This window comes from Solanum tuberosum, unplaced genomic scaffold (genome assembly GCF_000226075.1).
Source record: "Solanum tuberosum cultivar DM 1-3 516 R44 unplaced genomic scaffold, SolTub_3.0 scf00170, whole genome shotgun sequence".
Lineage (NCBI taxonomy): Eukaryota > Viridiplantae > Streptophyta > Magnoliopsida > Solanales > Solanaceae > Solanum > Solanum tuberosum.
Genome location: NW_006239093.1, coordinates 293,540 through 313,599, shown reverse-complemented (window position 1 = coordinate 313,599; position 20,060 = coordinate 293,540). Strand labels below are relative to the sequence as shown.

Genomic DNA, 20,060 nt, shown 5'->3' with positions numbered 1-20,060 from the left:
TGATGAGCCGTGGTTTTTAGCCCGAAATTGAGTTTGATAAGTAGGGCGCCTGATACCCGGTTAGAACTATCAGACACATGGGCTCAATATAAGTATGTATTAGCTTCTTGACAAGTCATTTGCTTGGGTAAAATAATTAAACCATGCAGTCTGAGAAACTATGTTAAAATTCTTGTGTATTTCGATTCTTATGTAGTTAGACTACCTCTAAGGATATTGACTTGCTTGATCTATGACTGAACGGACCACCGCCAGATCAGCGATCCTGTATCGTTGGTATCATATATATATATATATATATTATTTAGAAGAGGCAAGGCAAGCAGCTGTTCGTCAACATGCCTACTTCCCTAGCCAGGGGTAATATAGGAATTTACTTTTAGTGTTATGTAGAAATATATGGTACTTTAACTTTTTACAGTTGCACTTTTTCATTTATTGGACATAAAAGCCCACCCATATTTCCCTCTTTTCTTTACATCAGCCGAAAAATGTGGGCCCTTGTTTCTGTCTATTCCTATTTTTTCAGTTTTCTTTTCACTACTATCCAACTTCCTTTTAACATATGGACCCCACTTCAACAATTCTAATCTCTCTCTCTTTATTCTCATCGGTTCACCATTTTTTTTTGGCAATTAACTTTTTCGAAATTTAATAACTCCATAAATATATTTTAGCTATAATAGGTACAACATTTTAAAAATTAATTCTTTTTTTAAAAAAATGATTGAATCTTTAAATTTTGTTATTGTCGCATGAATTTGAACCGATGGAATAATATATATTATAAAAAAATTACGTAAAAGATACTATAAATCACAATAATTAGTAACTGAAAATATAATTATTTGAAAATGACATCAAAAGTTCTAGAATTCACAATAAATTAACAACTGAAAATATTTATAATTATTCACGTGAACTGAAATAGGATTAACATATATTATTAAAAAATTACAGAAAAGATACTATAATTCACAACAAATTAATAACTTCAAATATTTTTTAAAAAAACATATGAAAAGAATTGATTGATTCTTCAAACTCTATTTGTATTACATAAATTGAGATTAAAAAAAAAAATTGAGTTCACATTTCATGCACGAGGTCTCAAGATCAAGCCCAGACAACATCACTTTTTTATTTCTATTTTTAATTCAGTCAATTTACTAATTTAGTGTTAATTAAAAAGGAATATTTTGTATTACGTAAATATATTTCAAATTCATATTTTAGTTATTCCATCTTCTATCTTACATTAAAAAAAAAAATTAAATGTCATCAAAAATATTTTGTTTTATATAGTTAAAAATATTATTATTATTATTATTATTATTATTTAAGAAAACCTTATTTACATAGGTAAATATGTATATTAAGAAAAACCAAATAAGTACTACTTAATAAGTAATACGTTTAATTATTTTATTTCTCTATTTTTTTATCTGTAAATCACTTTTTTATTTCTAATGTTAATATTAGATCATTAATATTATTAGTAAAAAAACATATGTCATTGAATTTAAAAAATTAAAAGTACCATAAATAAAACTCTTCAAATTTGATTCATGCCACATAAATTGGGACAGAGAAAATAACATATTAGTTTACAAATTATGTCAATTTTTTAAGTTACGATAATTAAAAGCTTAATTTTTTAAGAAAATAAATATTAAAAAATTGAGTGGCTCTCCAAATTTCATTTGTACCACATAAATTATAACAAAATAAATTATATGTGTTGGGCCCGTGCTGGCACGGGCGTATATATCTAGTATATTTCTATTATATAGAAGAGTGAAGACGACCAGGACGACCAAGGACAAATTAGTAATTATGTTATTATGTAAGGGTAAAATTGTAATTACGCATAACTGATATTTTAACAAAGCAAGTTCCTTTTCCTTTCCCTTCCAGATCGTTCCAGATCTCTCTCCAATACTTCCAGATTATGATTAACAATTGCTATTTGCTTAGGAGAGAGATCTAAGAGCCAAAAAAGAACAATGAAAAAACTTCCTGTATCTCTTCATCATGTCTCTTCTTCCCGACTTCTCCTAAAGCTTGGGTTACGAGCTAAATTACCTATACAGTTCGAGATTTGAGGAAGATGACCTAAAAACTTCCTCTCTTTTTCAAATCAGAAACATTGGTTGTTGCTAAAACAGAACAGCCTTCCGTTTGGGGAATCTCAGTAGCTCCCATCCAAGGTTCAATTCTCCACCCACATTGTAATTTAATCCCCATTTTTCCTACCTCAATTTTATAAAAAAGAAAAAAGAAGAAGAATAGCCTTCAATTCTCCTTATTCACTTTCAATAATATTTTAGCAGAGAAGCGTATGCATTCGATACAGTTCTTTTACTATTTTCAGCTTTCTTAATAGTTGTTTTTTTATCTCTTTGTAGGTGCTGACGTTTCAACAAACACTTAGAGCTTGTTATCTTTATGATTGTGAACCTGAAGGTATCTATGATTAAATCCAGGTATATACTGTCATATTTTCTGGAAAGCAGTAGCAAGTTACTTTTTTTTCATTGTTCCTTTTTGGTATTTTTTTTCTTTGTTCTTCTTATGATACTTATATGTTATATATTCAAATTTTCATTTAGATGGTGACTTTTGATGAAATAATTTTTTTTTATGAAAAGATGATGGTGATTTAGAATTATATGCTTGCGAAACTTTTGAGGATAGGCAGTTTTATTCCACTTTTGGATTTGAGTTGCTCATATGAACTTCCACATAAGCTATCGCATTTATCACTAGGTTTTAGAGGGTGACTCCATCCCCACCTCTATTTAGATATTGCAATTTCATTAATGAAAAATCATATGAATAGGACCAATAGGGCCAGTGGCTATGACTAAAAGATATTTTAGAAGTTCACAGAGGTGTATTTTGTATTTACAATTTAGGCTATTTAGGCTTTAAACAATTGTTTAAATATGTCATAGATGAGGTCATATTTGAGAAATATGTCATAAGTTATTTCCAATCATTCTATTATCCATTGTTTTGACTCTTGGGAAGCAATAAGAATAAGATTAAAGGAAGTAAGCACTAAAGTATTGAATAGAAAAACATAGTTATAAGATGTGGCATAGTTTTTTTCCTAAAGAATAATTGTCCGCCACAATTATAGATGGATAGCTTAAGTTGTATGGAATAAGAATGTCATCTATTGTACCTTATGTTTTCAAACACAATTGGCATGTAGGAGAAAGTCTTACCATATGACCTAATCGAATAAATTACTATCTAATATTTGCAGTGTTTTTCTTAATCTATGAGGGTAAAAGTTGCCTTGTTATTTGGGACCAAGGGATTGTTTGTTCTTCACTAAATTAGTTGATCTATAAAAAGAGTACCTATGATGAAACAACAATCGGTTTATTTTTTTTAAAAATGACTGGTGAATGCCAAGAGAATCCCCATGTTCTAGGGGTTTGGTTCAACAGTAAATGTTGTGCTATGTGGAACGCGAAAATGTGCTAGGTGTACATCACACGTTTGACGTTTGGGTGTTATATCAAATTTTGTATTTAAGTGAATAACAACATTGTGATAAATCCATTATCTCGGTAGTTTCTCAGTCATAAAAAATATTTGACGAGAGAGTCCACAAGATCATGCTATTAGGACAATGTTCCAATTTCAGCTTCCAATTTCATTTTTAGAGGTTCAAACATTAGAGTCTCGAAATGACTACCGACAGACAGCTTCTCGATTTAGCTATATGAATAAATTTGAGGGTTTTTATTTCAGATAAATACACTTGATAACAGTTTGATAGTGATTTTCTAAGAATGCAAAGGTGATTAGTTTGCCTATGTTGAACATTCATAATTCATGCATTAAGATATTGGTATAATTTCTTATCCTAACTTTTTATCTCTCTCTCTTTTACTTTCTTATGGTTGTATAGAGGTGATAAATGATTTTAAGATCCATGGGTATTTATGCTTGTCATGTCTCATAATCAAGGACTATGTTGCTCGGACTCTTTAAAAATGTCAAGAGGTGTGTGTCGGATTCGCCAAAAGTAGTGTATTTTTGAAGAGTTTGACACGGGTGCGGCATCGAAAGTGAAGAGTCCGCAACTTAGATCAGGGATGAATGATGGAAATTTTAAAACCTCAACTTAAATATATATAATTGTTAGTTGGTCTTATTTTTTTTTTACATGTGTAAAAATTTATAGTTTTCATGATTTATTTTTCTTGATATTAGGCTCGAACAAGCAGAACAAAATTGCTAAGAAAATCTCGAGTACATTTAGTTATCAAGCGTCATTGCTGAAGAACTTATAGCATGTCACCTAATATCTGAAAAATTCTCAGATATATTGCTCTTTTTTCCTGAAATTTTTCAATAGGGAAGCACCATTCTTCAGGCGATATGGTAATACCATTATCTACGAGCAACAATCTATAAATGCATAACAATTTTTCAGATGCTTCTCCTACAAAATGATCAGTTGAGCATCTTTCGAAGAACTGCAATCAGCCATACTGCAAATACAGTTGGTAGAAGCCTCTCGACGATGCATTCCAAAGTAACTTAGTAAGAAATCCTTCTCCATAACTCTATGAGTTTAGTTGAACACGTATTTTTTATTTAAGTCAAACAAGTAACTGATAGTATTCCTACTTTTTTTTGAATATGTACCCAAGATTTTAAAAGCTAAGCTTATATATGTCATGTACAGGCAGGTAGTGGTAGAAACTCAAGGAGTTAATGTTACTGAACTTTTGATTATTTTAAATTTATACCCTTTAACGCTATGCCCCTGAATTTTATAATTAGAATGGTAAATGGAATAGATCGTTGCTTGAAAGTTGTTATTGAATGAATTTACTACTACTAAATATCCTAGATGTCTAAACCAACTATGTTGCATCTTATATTTCTATTTTCCTTATACATGCAAGTAATTCCCTGCTTTTGGCTAATGTCATGGTACAAGTTCTAATGCTCATTGTGTTGTGAATGTGAGAGAAACACTATTTCTACCTAATATTTGAAGTTGTTGGAAGTTGTTGAGTTGAAACATCAAAAGGTCCATATATATTTTACATTTAAAGTTTTAGAAATACCTGTTGTAAGAGAGTGACTTTTGATGAGATTATATGCTAGATGTCCACAAATGTATTTTAGGATGGATAAGATAGTTAACATATATTGTTGATCATTGGATAAGCTATTTTATTTATATGACTTACATTTTTGTTTTAAGATTAGAGTTGGAATGTTCTTAGTGCTCCTCGAGATGTTACATTTAATATGTCGGATCTGTGCTTAGAACATGCTTCTCCTTTGTGTCACCACCAAATAAAATGTTCTATTCTTTCATTCTCTACTTATTAGACTTCTTTAGTTTTTTTTGGAAACTATGCTCTTGGATCATCTATAAGTGAGCTCTTATAAATATAAAACATTGGACCATTAAAGTATTCTGATACACAATTTGAACTTAAGTACAAACAGTGATGTGGTTCCCAGATCCTCAAAAAATGTATTACGCATTTTCTCTTGACTCTTGAGTCACAAATTTGGCTTAGCACTTTTTATGTCAAATGATAATTTGTATCTGTCCAGGAGAAAAGCCATGTCTGATAGTTCTAAGAATCGACCGAACAATGTTTTGAACTCTAGCAAAGAACAAGGTTAACATTTAAACATATATTGTCATTTTTTTTATTCAATTCTTTTTTATATTTTGTTCTTTTGCTTAGATTTTATAGTTGTTGCTTTTTTTAAAGAGAATTTTCATGCAATTTAAGGTTGCACGATAGAGATCAATAGTAACTCAGAGTAGGTTTATCTCTATTGAATAAATTTTAAGATTATATTCATCTTCATTTCTGGTACTGTAGCTAAACTTACTGAAATACATATCTTGCATTTTGATATTACAAAATTAGGAAGGAAACTTATCAGTGAAAAATTATTGAAAAAGCTGCCTAAAGTATCAGCATTTCCTAACGGATTAGCTGCATAAAGCAATGATGCATAATCTTTAACTCAATTGGATATACCTCCTTTACGGGACTTGGCTAATCTAGAGTCCTTATTTTAATTGATCCGCCAGTATTGCTTTATGTTACACTACTACATGTTATTGCGATAAATTATGAGGGTTTTTTCAGAGGTCAGCTATATGACATCAATTAAGTTGATATTTTTCTTTTCTATAAAGAAACTATAAATCGTCAAGAACACAGAGATATTAGAAAATAAAAATGCATTGAATAAAAGTAGGCTTAATATCTATTCTTATGGTTTCAACAAAATAGATTTAATCTAAAGTGCCATATTGTGATTGGTCAAGCTAATCTATAGTTTGCAGTGTCTAAACTTTCATGCTTATTGTATTTTGAGGTTTATCTTTTAGATTTTTGTTTTTTTATTTATTTTTTCCTTGAGACATTTTACCTACGCATCATTTGAAAGTTCTTCCTCTTATTGCACAACTTTAAATTTGAGAACTTCACAGCTCCTTCCTCATGGCCAAATTCATCACCTTCTTGCCCTGTTATTTAGTTATTCAAGCTTTTTGATGAACTTTGTGTAGATTTTCTGGTATTAGATATTTGTATGGTTCTTCTATTACTTTTTTGAGGTACCATTAATCAATAATCTTACATGCTTTCAGGATTTTGTTGTGGATACCTTGGCAAAATTAGTTAAGGGAACAATTGTTTTTATTGTAGTTATATATATTTAAAGAGGACCCTAACGACTATCCTGTTGTTAAATTCTTTAACAATAACAATACCAAGGTGACATTTCCATAATCTATTCACATTATATTTTCTACTTTGATTATGATCATCTTGTCGCTATCTGAATCTTCATCTGCTCTCCAATTCAAAAAAAAATTTGTTATAATGTTTCTACATTAGAAGCTTAGATGTAAGATGTGTATCGAAATTTTCTCTTCTTGTTATTTTCTTTTATTTTAGACATTCACCTTGGATTACATTAATATACTTGAATGTTGTCACTACTATTGATCTTATGAACCCAAGGAGCAAGTACTTAGATCCTTTCAAATTTTAAGGATAATACTGAAATTGAATTGAAAGTGCACATTACACCTGATCTAAGATTCACCCATGAAGACTACGAAAAATGTTGCAAATTGTCATGGTACTGAAATTTTGTGAACAGGTAACTTCATGCATGTATAATGGTTGCTTAAAAGATACTATACGTTTCAAACCCATCAATTTGAATAGTAAATCTTTTTTGATGATACGTATTATTTATTGATGATTCGAAACAAAGTTTCAAGTGGCTAGGTACTGAACTAACAATGTTGTCTTTATCCCTGTTTTATTTTTTTAGTAGACAAGTTTTAATAAATTTAGTTTGAGATATATTTTGAGCATGTTATTTGATTAATTATTTTCTTGAAAATATAAGTGGTGAATTGACCTAGATATGTTTTCCAGTGATTGTGTGTTGAACTGTTTATCAAATTTTTGGTAGCTTAACTAGGTGATCATTAATGCATTTATTCATATTGTGCAGTTTGAATAAGACGCAATGGTTGAAATAAAGCTAGAGTTGTATCCGATCAACAATCTATATTGTTTGTTTGCTTTTTCTTATCAATCAAATGTTGTAAAAAAAATTAGTTTCTTATTTTAGTTAAACTTTCAACAAACAGAAAAGGGCTATGGACATTCCTCCATATCTGAGGCACTTTTATAGTGTCTTTGTAAATATAAATTTGCATTCCTTACAACTTTGTAATACAAATAATTAATTTCAATTCGTCGGGCCTGTGCTTAGCACGGGCATATTATATCTAGTTTTATTTTTTATTATATAGAAGAGTGAAGCCTAGGACGACCAAGGGCAAATTAATAATTATGTTATTTTGCAAGGATAAAATTGTAATTAGGCATAATTGATATTTTTACAAAGCAAGTTCCTTTCCCTTTCTCTTCGAGATCGTTCTAGATCTCTCTCCTATACTTACTTTATTATTATTTTACCCTTTATTAGAAATGGGAGTTGGTGTATGAACACAACTTCAACAAATTGTACCAAAAGTTATCTAATTTGTACGGTAAATTTAGAGTTATTTTTTACTCTGTCGACACGTATTGCACTTCAATTAAAACCCTGCACACGTGTTTAACTATTTGGGACATCCACTTCAACTTCTATATCCAGGTCTCTTTCTTCAGTCTTCTTCTCTTTTATTTCTGTGTCTGTTTATTGGAGCTTCCGCTACATGTCTTCAATGGTAAAGTACTCATTTTATAAATTTTCAATTACAGAGCTATGTCTCAATTCCCCGTTTGCATGTGAGTATTTGATTCGTGTTTATATTCTGATTCATTCCTTTTTCGATGATCAAGTAAATATTTGTTTTTCGGAGATTATTGAGTTAGGATCGACAAATTTTCTTTGATTAACAATCTTCACTCTACCTATGAAATTATATTCATATTTATATTTTATGTTTCCTTAGTATAGTCGTCTGATTTTAAATATTTAATTTTCCACTTTCTGCATGTATTTATTCTTGGTGGATTTTATTATACATGTGGTTGTTTATTAAGTTCTTCCTGAAGAATATTCTACTTTGATGCCTTAATTGTTACAACACTTAACTAAAACATAAAGAAGAGAATAACAAGAAGAGAACATTGATGCATTCAGTATGTTTGATGAAATGCCCCAATGAAAGGAGTATAACGCGTTCCAGCAAGTTTATAAACATCTTCTATGCAATCAATCTATAGCATTGGACATTGATCCTAGGTAATTCTTTTGTCACACTACTCTTACACAGAAAGCATATATCTTGGACTGAAAAACTCATACACGTATAGCTGAATTGAATTTTCCATGAATTTACCACTTTAGTTTGCTTAAAAGGTGGAAATATTTTCACAATGGTCATTAGCTTTTTACCCTGTGATTCAAAAAAACAAAGAATACAAAATAGGAATTCTCTTTTGTTCCCTTTCCTTTTGTATCATTTTTCTGGGATCAAGAAGCGCAACCATTAATTGGTATGTCATGCGCATGGCATTATTGGATTTACGGTCAATAAAAGCTACTTGGCTCGCAAAATTAGAAGCTAATCACATACCTCTTTTACTTGCTTTTAGAGCTGATATAGAGCTTCATTTGAGGGTGACAAATGTAATCTTAGTAGTCATAGTAGCATGCTTTATAGCCAGAATTTTTTCAGAAATTGTCTAACTTGCAGTCTTCAAGTGATTCACTTATATATGTGTACATTTGGTATTGATGAGGAAATTAGGGTGGTCGTTTTTCTATTTGTTTAGCAAGGTACTGCCGATTCCATTTTTGTTATGATTCTCCAACATTTAACTTATTGCATATTTAACTTTCTCATAAAGTTGTAGTGAGGGGAATAACTAGCAATCCGATTTACATAAGTATTATCTCTTTGATGAATTTTGTCTTTGTTGTTATCTAATTAGTGCATACAACCAAATCATCCTATTGAAAATTGAACCCCGATCTAATCTTACACGTGCGAGGACAGTCCTCTTAATAGAGTCCATTTGCAAAATTAGAACGTCCTGGATATACACTCAAGATGTTTGATGATGTGTTCAAGTTGTCTTATTTGAAATAGTCTTTCTCCTTTTTAGATCATACTAGGAAAATCTTTAGGATAACTAATGATCATCCCCGAGTCAATAGTCTGAGTGATAGACCAGGGCTATTGTTTGAGGTGGGCGTTGTCCTCACGAATCTCAAATTCAATGTGGTTAATGCTAAGGTGTGAGCTCATAATGTCCAAGCAACAACTATGATGCAAGTTATTGGTGAGGAAACGGTAAGTATAATTAATGACCTAGAAAGGTTTTGACGGTCAATGAAGAAAAATACTTAATTATGGACATCCCAATGGGCTTCTTACATTAGGTTTTCAAGAAAAAAGAATGAGATGATTAGAGACCATTGATCCGAACGGTTTTGGGTTTGTTTACAACTTAGAGAAAGTAAATTAACAACGTAATTATTTTGAAAAAAAAACTCTGCTAAGACCACTTCTTTGGGCAGTGATCTGTGTGTGTTTGTGAAGTTATAAAGCATTCCAATGTCTTTTCTTTTTATGGAAATGAATTGTGAACTATTACCATTCCAACAATCCAATACACTTATGGAGCATCTATACTCTCAAACACCTAACTTGGTTCCAAGAATGATAGACCTCTATTATACTAATTACAGAGCTGATCATCTGAACATGCTGATCACACAGAGATTCAATGGAGAAACTATCACTTTTATCAATTTCATGACTTTCTTTCTATTTGATACCTAATGGGCATATAAATTTACCTTAAAAGTTCTGCTCATTGTGGGTGATTAGCTCTTTTTTCCCCTCCTCTACTTGTCGATGTATCAAGACTTATTTGATCGCTTTGTAAATGAATTCTCTAAAATATAACATCATATCAAAATTTATTTGATCATGTCTCTATACCCTAATTAATAGAAATGAATTTGTTCTCATCAATGCTGATGAAGTTGGAAGAGTAAATGCTTGAGTAAATTTAAAGAAAATTTCAGTCTTTCTAAAGTTTACCTCCTTTATTTTTGGTGTCGCTAGGGTGTTAATTGACCATATTTTGCTCATTCTGAAGTTACCATTTGCTCATTTCCAGTTTTTGTGCTAAAAATGTGCTAAAAAGGGTGCCAGTTTGGAGGATAAAGCTTCAAACTTTTTCTTCCGTTTTGAGGGATTCTAAAATTTAAATTGTTTTGCTATGTGTTGCTATATTATCAGTTTCTGACAGACTTTAAACTGTCTAATTACAGGAACTCCCTTACTTGATTTTGTGACTTTTGCTTAATGAAATTTTTGGATTCTCAGTCGGTACAAGTTCGCTCAATAGGGAGAATGAAATGAATCGGTTTAACTTTTTGGGATGCCTTCATTATTTAGCTATCCAGGTAATGTTTTATCCCACATTTTTGTGTCATGTCACTTTTCAAGCAGTTTCACTTCCATCATCAACCACCTCAACTTTGTGAATTTACTAACATTACACAATTTTCTCAGGAACCCCCAACAACTCCCTATGCTATGGTTTTTTGAATGCAGAAGATTAGCTACTAAGAAGCGAACTCCGACGTCCTTTACATATGATAAACAATGACATAGTAATCTAATATGTCAAAATTGAACCATCTGTTATATTATTTGGGTGTATTACATTAGTTAGTATTTGCTGATCGTTCAAATCAACACCATACTGATGTTTGTTGTACATATTCTGAATATTTCTAATAGTATATGATATTAACCATCTTCTGCAGAAGTCGTCACCCTTGATTCATTAATATTGATATTTTTACAAGCATAATAACTCCATAGTTGCTTCAATATTAATTTGACTATTGGGCCCGTGCTTGTCATGGGTCTCCTTCATCTAGTCCTATTTAGAAATGGGAGTTTGGGAGGACGAACAAAGGCAAAATTACTTTATCTGCACTATGTATAACACGTGTTTGGCCTTCAATTACCATCTTTTGATCATTCCAGAAACTGATAAATTTTTCTATAATTTCTACAAGGAATCAGTCTACCTCTTCCTCATTAGAAGGTAATTTTCTTGGGTTTTAATTGTTCATCCATCTCAACACACTTTTTTCCTGATTGAATGTTAAATTTTTCATGTGCTTTCTTCTTCTCTAGCTTGAATTTCTCTATTTTTCGAAGACTTTTTGCATGCCTTTATATTGTTCCTAATCTACTTCTTTTGCAGGGGTTAATATTTGGAGAAGTTTTGGCAAATGAATTTCATATTTCACTACTTTTCTATGCTATGGCACTTTGCGCATTCAAGGTATTCAATAATATGCCTAATAGCACTAACAATATTTTGTTATGTTTCTTTCTTCGTAGATTTTTCACTATATTTCTATATATTGTGCAATCACTGGAAGATGCATCATCATGATTAATTAGAGAGATATAATTCCTTTGATAACAATATGTCTACTAGAAGTTTTATATGCATGTTAGCTGTTGTTCCTGATTTCGACATGCATTATGTCTTTTTGATGTATTTTGTGTGGATTAACAATTAATTTGAGGCGGATAATGCACCACCTAATGTATTTGATAATATGTTTGTCAGAGATGGAATCTAAACTTTTGTATTCTGTTGATTTTGAATGAAACATGTAAAACAATTATAGTGTGCATTTTTCAGGTTCTTAATTAGCCAAGATCTGTTCATGAGCTTTTTAAATACTCAAGTAAAGCCATTATACTCATGTAAAGATGTATTATCTTTCAAATGTTGTTGTACACCTAACACTACAAAAAAACCCTAAATTGCCAACAGATTTTGCTAACAACTTAAGTTGGTTAGTATTCTACTAACAAATTACCAACATATTTCTAACTGAATTATATTTTAAAACTTAACAACGAAATTCTCACAGATCACCAACCAAAATCTTACTAACTAAGTATTTTGGTTGGTAAATACGGCGGGAAAAAATGGCGCCAAATTTAGCAACATTTTATCAATGGATTACCAACTGAAATATTACTAACGCACACCTTTTGTTGGTAATATTACCAACGAAGTATATATCGGTTGGTAAATATGACAAAAAATTGTTTATATAATTTATTAACATATTACCAATGAATTACTAACCAAACATTTACCAACGGCAAGATTGTGTTGCTAAATTTACCAACCAAATATAAATGTTATGGTAAATTAGTAACGAAATGTAATTTGTTGGTAAACTTGCCAACCAATATCCAATTAGTTGAAAATTTTGCCGACGAATAAAGATTGTAGTTAGTAAATTACTAACATCTTTAAAATAGTTGGTAATATACCAACTGATCATTAATCCATTGGTAAAATTTACCAACATATTAATTATTAGTTGGTAATATTACATATGAATGTTTAGTTGAATAGTAATTGTTACCAACTGTGATAAAATTTATTGGTAAATTATTAATTACTAACTTATATTTGAATAATTGGTAAATTTATCAATTGAAGTTAAACTTTTTGGTAAATCAGCGTCTAGTGTTGAGGCTTTCATATTTAGTTTGTGTCATTAGGCATTTTAACTTTTAAATTTTAGCCAAAACTTGACTTTGGTCGATATTTTTGGTAAACGTGCTCAAATTAGAACTCTATCAGTGTCATTAGCTTCGAAGGGTCATTTTTGATCTAACAGGAAGGTTGGTTCAAGTTTTGAGGCTTCCGTTTTTTGTTTGTTCCGTTAGGTGTTTTAAATCTTATGTTTTGGCCAAAATTTAACTTTGGTCAATATTTTTGTGAACGTGCTCAAATGAGAATTCCGTCAGCGTAATTAACTCCAAAGGTCATTTTTTATCTAATAGGATGGTTGGTTCGGGTTTTGAGACTTTTATTTTGTGTGTGCCGTTAGGTGTTTTAACATATAAATTTTGGCTAAAATTTAACTTCAGTCAATATATTTGATAAACGTGCTCAGATGAGAATTTCGTCAGTGCAGTTAGATGCGGAAGGTCATTTTTTATGTAATAAGATAGAGGGTTCGGGTTTTGAGGCTTCCATTTTTAGTTTGTGCCGTTAGGTATTTTAACTTTTAACTTTTGGCCAAAATTTCACTTTAGTCAATATTTTTGATAATCGTGCTCGAATTGAAATTTTGTCATCGGGGTTAGCCATATCAGTTCAGTTTTGGTCTCATAGGATGGTTGGTCCGGGTTTTGAGACTTTTATTTTCAGTTTGTGTTGAGTGTTTTAACTTTTAACTTTTGGCTAAAATTTGAACTAGGTCTATTTTTTGGGAAACATGTTCAAATTTGAATTCGTCAGCGCGGTGAGCTCTGGAAGGTCATTTTTCGTCTTATAGGATGGTTGATTTGGGTCTTGAGGTTTTCATATTCAGTTTGTACCGTTAAGCGTTTTAACTTTTAACTTTTGGCCAAAATTTGACTTTGCTTTACATTTTTGTAAACGTGCTCTGATGAGAATTTCGTCAGCGCAATTAGCTTTGGAAGGTCATTTTTATATCTAATAGGATGGTTGGTTCAGGTTTTGAGGCTTCCATTTTCAGTTTGTACTGTTAGGCGTTTTAACTTTTAAAATTTTTGGCCAAAATTTAGATTTGGTCAATTTTTTGGTAAACGTGCTCAAATTAATTTTTTTGATATAATGATATGTGTCATATTGAGATTAATTTAACTTGTTATCAAAGATTTTGCATTGTTTCATTCAAATATGATTTAGAAAATTGATATTAGTATTTTTGGATTTATATTCGTGCTCTTAGATTTTTAAATGCAATAAATTAATAAATATTTAACTATTGGATAATCATTCAGTTAATAATATTTTGAACATATTGTCAATCAATTACTAACCTAACATTGAACTTGAATGATATATTACCAACAAACTAACAATCAATTAGTAAATTTATTAGAAAAAACAAATAATCATACTAACGTATTTAAAATTTATTACCAACAAAGGTTGTGGTGGAGTGGTAAGTACTCCTTCATCCTTAACCAAGAGATATATTACCAACTAACTAACAATCAATTAGTAAATTTATTAGAAAAACAAATAATCATACTAACATATTTAAAATTTATTACCAACAAGGATTGTGGTGGAGTGGTAAGTACTCCATCATCCTTAACCAAGAGGTTTCAGGTTCGATTCCCCTTGCGGAGTTGCCTTGAATGATTTATTACCAACAAGGGTTGTGGTGGAGTGGTAATTACTGCATCATCCCTAACCTAGAGGTCTCAGGTTCGATTCCCCTTGGGTATGGAGTCGTCTTTGTTAGGGAGCGCTTTACTCCCCAATGTGGGACTTCCCGGCGTGAATCCGGATTTAGTCGGGCTCTGGTGTGGGGTATCGAACATTGGATGGGAAACCAAAAAATAAAAGTATTTAAAATTTATTAGTAAATTACCAACAAAAATTTACTGTAATTATCAACGTATTACCAATAGAATCGAATAATGAAGAAAAAAAATTACTAACTCCTTTTCAATTCGTTAGTAAAGGTACTAACGATATACTAACCAAAAATTAGTTGGTGAATTTACCAACGAAAATTTCAGGGCCATGTTTCAAAATTTTGTAACAACATCTTTAGGTGTTTACCAACTGATTTTAGTTGGTAAGTTTACCAACAAATTAAAATCTGTTGGTAATATTTACCGACGAGCCTTTTAACAACAGATTAATATAAGTTGGCATTTGGTTGGTAACTCAATTTGCCAACCAATTTGATCAATTTACCAACGAATTTATTTGTTGGTAATTGGGGTTCCTTTTGTAGTGTAATATGAATCCCAATATATTTGGAATCTACAATGATGCTTGAAAATAAATCTTACTTCTATATTACTGTCTCTTACGATAAGACCATAGAAGAATCACACAACAACGCTTAAAGTATGAAGTAATAGCATGTTTTTGACGCTTTTTTTTAATAACTATCACTTCAAAAAAATATACTCCAATATCAGATCTTAATGGATGGAGAAACAGGTGATAGCAGAATACTTTGAATAAAGTACTATTTCTACAGTTTTTCTCTATTTTCTTTATTTTAAATCCCCACACCCCAAAAAGTCCTACTATCAACCAAAGGAGTTAAGTTATATAGCATGTTGTATAGGTTATAGCATTAGTTTCAAAGTTATTAAAGTTATTTTATTCATAACTTGATAATGCAAACTGAATATCTATATGCACATGCCAACGCAATACATAGGAGATGAAGGAAGAAAAGGAGTGTGTTGGGGAGAACATGAAGAGTCTCAATCGGGATTAACATAATTCATAAGCCATCACTGTTGTTTCTTGACAAACTTTTATCTAATCTTCATTATCAAGTGCTTTTAACATTGTTGAAAAAGTGAAATATGTTTCTAGAAATGGTTGCATAGTCTTCATGACCATCCACTAACAGACTGCACATGACTGGTCTGTGAGGTGCAAAATTCACTTTCCTTAGTGCAATAGTTGGGAGAACTACAGTAGCCTTGTAAGAAAGGTTGATGCTCTTTCTCGATTTTCAACTAATGTGACTTTTTCAATCATGCGTATTGCTATGTTCTTCATATAAAAGTTAGTGATTTATCTACCTTTTTTTTAAATCCAAAAATACAAGAAATTGCTTACTTTTGTTCAAAAAGTTGATGGGAATGTGGTCCCTTAAATTTCTTTTAAGAAGATTCTCTACTTGAGAGGTTTCATTCAAACTACCATAGTTAGCGCTTGGTTTGTACTGGAACGGGTGATACTGAATAAGGATTCTCAAATGACCTGACAACCTACATATGAGATATGAATATTCAGAATCTTTTCGTTGGGCAAGTTTTCTCAGTTGCCTCTTTCCCTTCTTTGTAGCGACCCTTCCAAGCTAACATAAGCCAATAACTCATAAGATTTATTTTTCATATATATTGTCCTCACACTAGTAAAAAATATAAAAAGAATATTACCAACTTTCGAGTTACTAAACTAGGTGGTTCATGTTTCGCACAATCATTCAAAATTAGTGATAAATTTAATATATTACAAGACTTGGGCTTACGAACCCCAAAAGAACAAATCATAGAGCCATACTTATATTACAACCCATGGTGACATGATCAAATTAGTCCTCAAAATTTCATGTAAATATACAACACATAGATCATGTACAAGTCCCAAGGTTTATACAAAATATAGATGCCTATATGCAAATGTGATCTTCCTTCAAGCTCTCAAAATTTCCATTTCCAATGGCCAACTTCATGCATCCACTCGATCATTCCCCTACGATAGAAACAACTATCGCTAAACATATAGCTTAGTGGTGCAAAACTATAGGTTCAGAGCCATTAGATTCACCAAGTTAACTTTCTCAAGTCATGGGAAAAATACTCGAACATAATAAATAAATCAAATAAACAATATATATAGAGTATCAAGTTCGATATTTACAGTTCCAAATGTCAAGAACGCTCATAGCACAAATTTCCAAGAGATTCAATAACAAGGCTCGCCCAATATGTACATCATGTCTTCGCACCAAGCATAAGCAAGTATCAAGAAGGGTCGACGCCCTGTATAAACAAGGGTCAAAGCCCAATAATCAAGAGAACCAAGAACCATATTAAAAATGGCTTCCTAGTTCGTACTTAAAATGGACAACTTCCATTCTTAAGACGGACTAAAAATCCAGAGTCAAGATGACAAATGATCCGAATCAAGAGGAATGTCAATAGTGACAAAGTCACAGCCACACAAGAAGGACAAGGTCCCAACAAGAGTGCCAAGTGATCAAACAATCCGTACAAGTGGGCGAGTTACACAAGCGTCTTTAACGTCTTAAAGGATACCAACATGACAATGCAAAGTGACAAGAGGTAACCAAGGTACCAAGATCAACTTTCAAATATTCCAGCAGTTAAAAGAGTGCAAGTACAAGTTTATACACAAGCCCCAGTGCTTTAGCAAAGAAACTGTCCAACACAACTTCAAGAGTTCAAACCGTAGACCACAACATATCAAGGAGGACAACCTTAAAAATACAATTAAATAACTTCTTTAATTCCCAGCAGCTCAATAATATTGATGTAAAACAGTATTATCATCACAAGTAAGCTTAGCCTGTACAAACACGACTATGCTCCCACAACAGTGATTCTGGCCAGGCTAGTACCTCATGTCGCAACTTAGATTTGAAAAGGAAAACGGCAAAACTAAACTTTATAACCTTCATGAAAGATGTAGATGGATCTCTTAAGGTTGCAAATAAACAAGAATCACCGCAAAATATATTTTGTACAACAAGATATATCCAAAACACTAACAGTTGTTAATACAGGATTTGAAATTCCAAAATCTAGACAGAACTTGTCCTATGTTGCGTCCCATATTTCGAATCCATAACAACTAAACTAGAGTTTTACATAAACATAAGAGTTGTAGTTCTACGAATTAGCTTTCCAAATCATATTTATTCACCATAAACGGAGTTCTAGAGAGAGTGATATGCATAAATTACCAAACACTACCCAGCTCAGAAACAGATTTCGTCACTTACCAAAAAGAAGTGTGTGTTCTTGAATTCCAGCCAAAAGGGCCAAGTTTTTTCTTGTGATTTTGAAGAACAATCTGTTTAGCTAAGGTTCTAATATTCTTAGACTTGAGGGAAATGAATTTAATTAAAGGAGGTGTAGAAAATATATAGTTACAAAGGTGATACTTATCACCTGTACAGATGTCACCAAAAGGGGTTGCCCAAACAAAAAGTTGGCTACCCAAAAAGCATACATATATACCTCTATGTATATCCCTCACCTCCCTTTTAAAGTTATACATAATTCTAATTAGAATATTACGAAAATACCCCAATATAATACCTTAAATTACTATCACAATTATGTTAAGCAAGTTAGCAATTTATCACAACATTTCAAGTTTTCAAAATGAGAGTAAAACATATTGTAATAATTAAGCAATGGTAAATACGACATGCGACTCTTGGTTAGTATTTAGGGGTGTTACAACTCTCTCCCCCTTAAAGAATTTTGTCTCAAAATTTACCTTACACTAGTCCCGGAACAAGTGTGGATACTGGGTCCTCATGTCTTCTTCTCTTTCCCAGGTAGCTTCCTTTCCAGAATGGTTCCTCCAAAGCACCTTTACTAAGGGAATTCTCTTGTTTCTCAGTTGCTTTACTTCTCGAGCTTCAATCCGGATAGGTTCTTCACTATACGTCAAGTCAGGATTAACCCCAATAGATTCAACTGGAAGAACATGCGATGTATCAGAACGATATCTTCTGAGCATAGAAACATGAAAGACATTGTGGATCTTCTCCAACTCCGGTGGCAAAGCTAATTTATATGCAACTGGTCCAATCCTTTCAAGTATCTCATAAGGTCTAATGAATCGGGGACTAAGTTTTCCTTTTTGGCCAAATCTCATAATCTTTTTCCATGGAGACACCTTTAAGAATACTTTATCTCCCACTTGATATTCAATGTCATGCCTTTTAAGATCAGCGTATGACTTTTGTCGATCCGAAGAAATCTTTAGACGATCCTTGATAATTTTTACCTTGTCCTCTGTTTGTTGCACAATTTCAGGACCAATAAGCTTTCTTTCACCAATTTTACTCCAACAAAGAGGGGTCCGGCATTTCCTTCTGTATAGAGCTTCATAGGGAGGCATTCCAATACACGATTGGTAGCTATTATTATAAGTAAATTCTATCAAAGCCAAGTGTTTGTCCCAACTACCCTCAAACTCTATAATGCAAGCTCGAAGCATATCCTCCAAAATTTGTATCACTCTTTTCGACTGGTCGTCTGTTTGAGGATGGAACGAAGTGCTAAATTTCAACTTAGTACCCAAAGATTCCTGCAAGCTACCCCAAAATCTAGATGTAAACCTTGGGTCTCAGTCAGATACAATAGACACAGGGATCCCATGTAGTCTTACGATCTCATTAATGTACAATTCGGCTAAACGCTCAAGTGAGTAATCCATCCTGATTGCTAAGAAGTGAGCACTCTTGGTTAACCTGTCCACAATCACTCATATTGCATCATGATTTCTCTGAGTGCGAGGAAGTTCAGAAACAAAGTCCATAGTTATTCTCTCCCATTTCCATTCCGGCATCGACAAGGGCTGTAGTAAACCAACTGGACTTGATGTTCTGCCTTTATTTGTTGACAAACCAAACATTTGGAAATGAACTCCGCAATGTCTCTCTTCATACCATTCCACCAATAATGTTCCTTGATGGTTTGGTACATCTTTGTACCTCCAGGATGAATTGCATATGGTGAAGTATGTGCTTCATTCAGTATTTTTCTCCTCAAGCTGTCATCATTAGGGACGCATAACCTGTTCTGATAAAATAAGACATCATCATCTGTTAATGTAAAATCCAGCTTTTCCCCATTTTGAACTTCTCTAGTCAATTTTACAAGTTTCTCATCTATCTTTTGTGCTTCTTGAACAGGACCTGTTCAAGTAATATTGGCTTTACTTGCAAATTAG

At 32.0% G+C, this 20,060-nt stretch overlaps 1 protein-coding gene and 2 long non-coding RNA genes across 4 annotated transcripts; 2 read left to right on the top strand and 1 right to left on the bottom strand.

Moving 5' to 3' along the window:
- The first annotated feature begins 2,093 nt into the window (after positions 1-2,093).
- On the top strand, positions 2,094-4,425 carry LOC107061791 (uncharacterized). The gene is made up of 3 exons (XR_001474222.1): positions 2,094-2,210; positions 2,409-2,486; positions 4,379-4,425. It is a non-coding gene; the product is annotated as an uncharacterized lncRNA (long non-coding RNA).
- Positions 4,426-8,064: 3,639 nt separating this feature from the next.
- LOC102605206 (uncharacterized) lies at positions 8,065-11,330 on the top strand. 2 transcript variants are annotated; one of them, XR_367767.2, is made up of 3 exons: positions 8,065-8,263; positions 10,828-10,962; positions 11,072-11,330. It is a non-coding gene; the product is annotated as an uncharacterized lncRNA (long non-coding RNA). The 2 variants fall into 2 exon arrangements; XR_367768.2 differs by lacking the exon at positions 8,065-8,263 and adding an exon at positions 8,573-8,784.
- Positions 11,331-18,602: 7,272 nt separating this feature from the next.
- LOC107061788 (uncharacterized) lies at positions 18,603-19,226 on the bottom strand. Its single transcript, XM_015311623.1, has 2 exons — positions 19,045-19,226; positions 18,603-18,915 (listed from the first exon to the last, which is right to left on the bottom strand). Exons 1-2 carry the CDS (start codon positions 19,224-19,226, stop codon positions 18,603-18,605), a joined length of 495 nt encoding a protein of 164 aa, XP_015167109.1.
- Between the last annotated feature and the right edge of the window lie 834 nt (positions 19,227-20,060).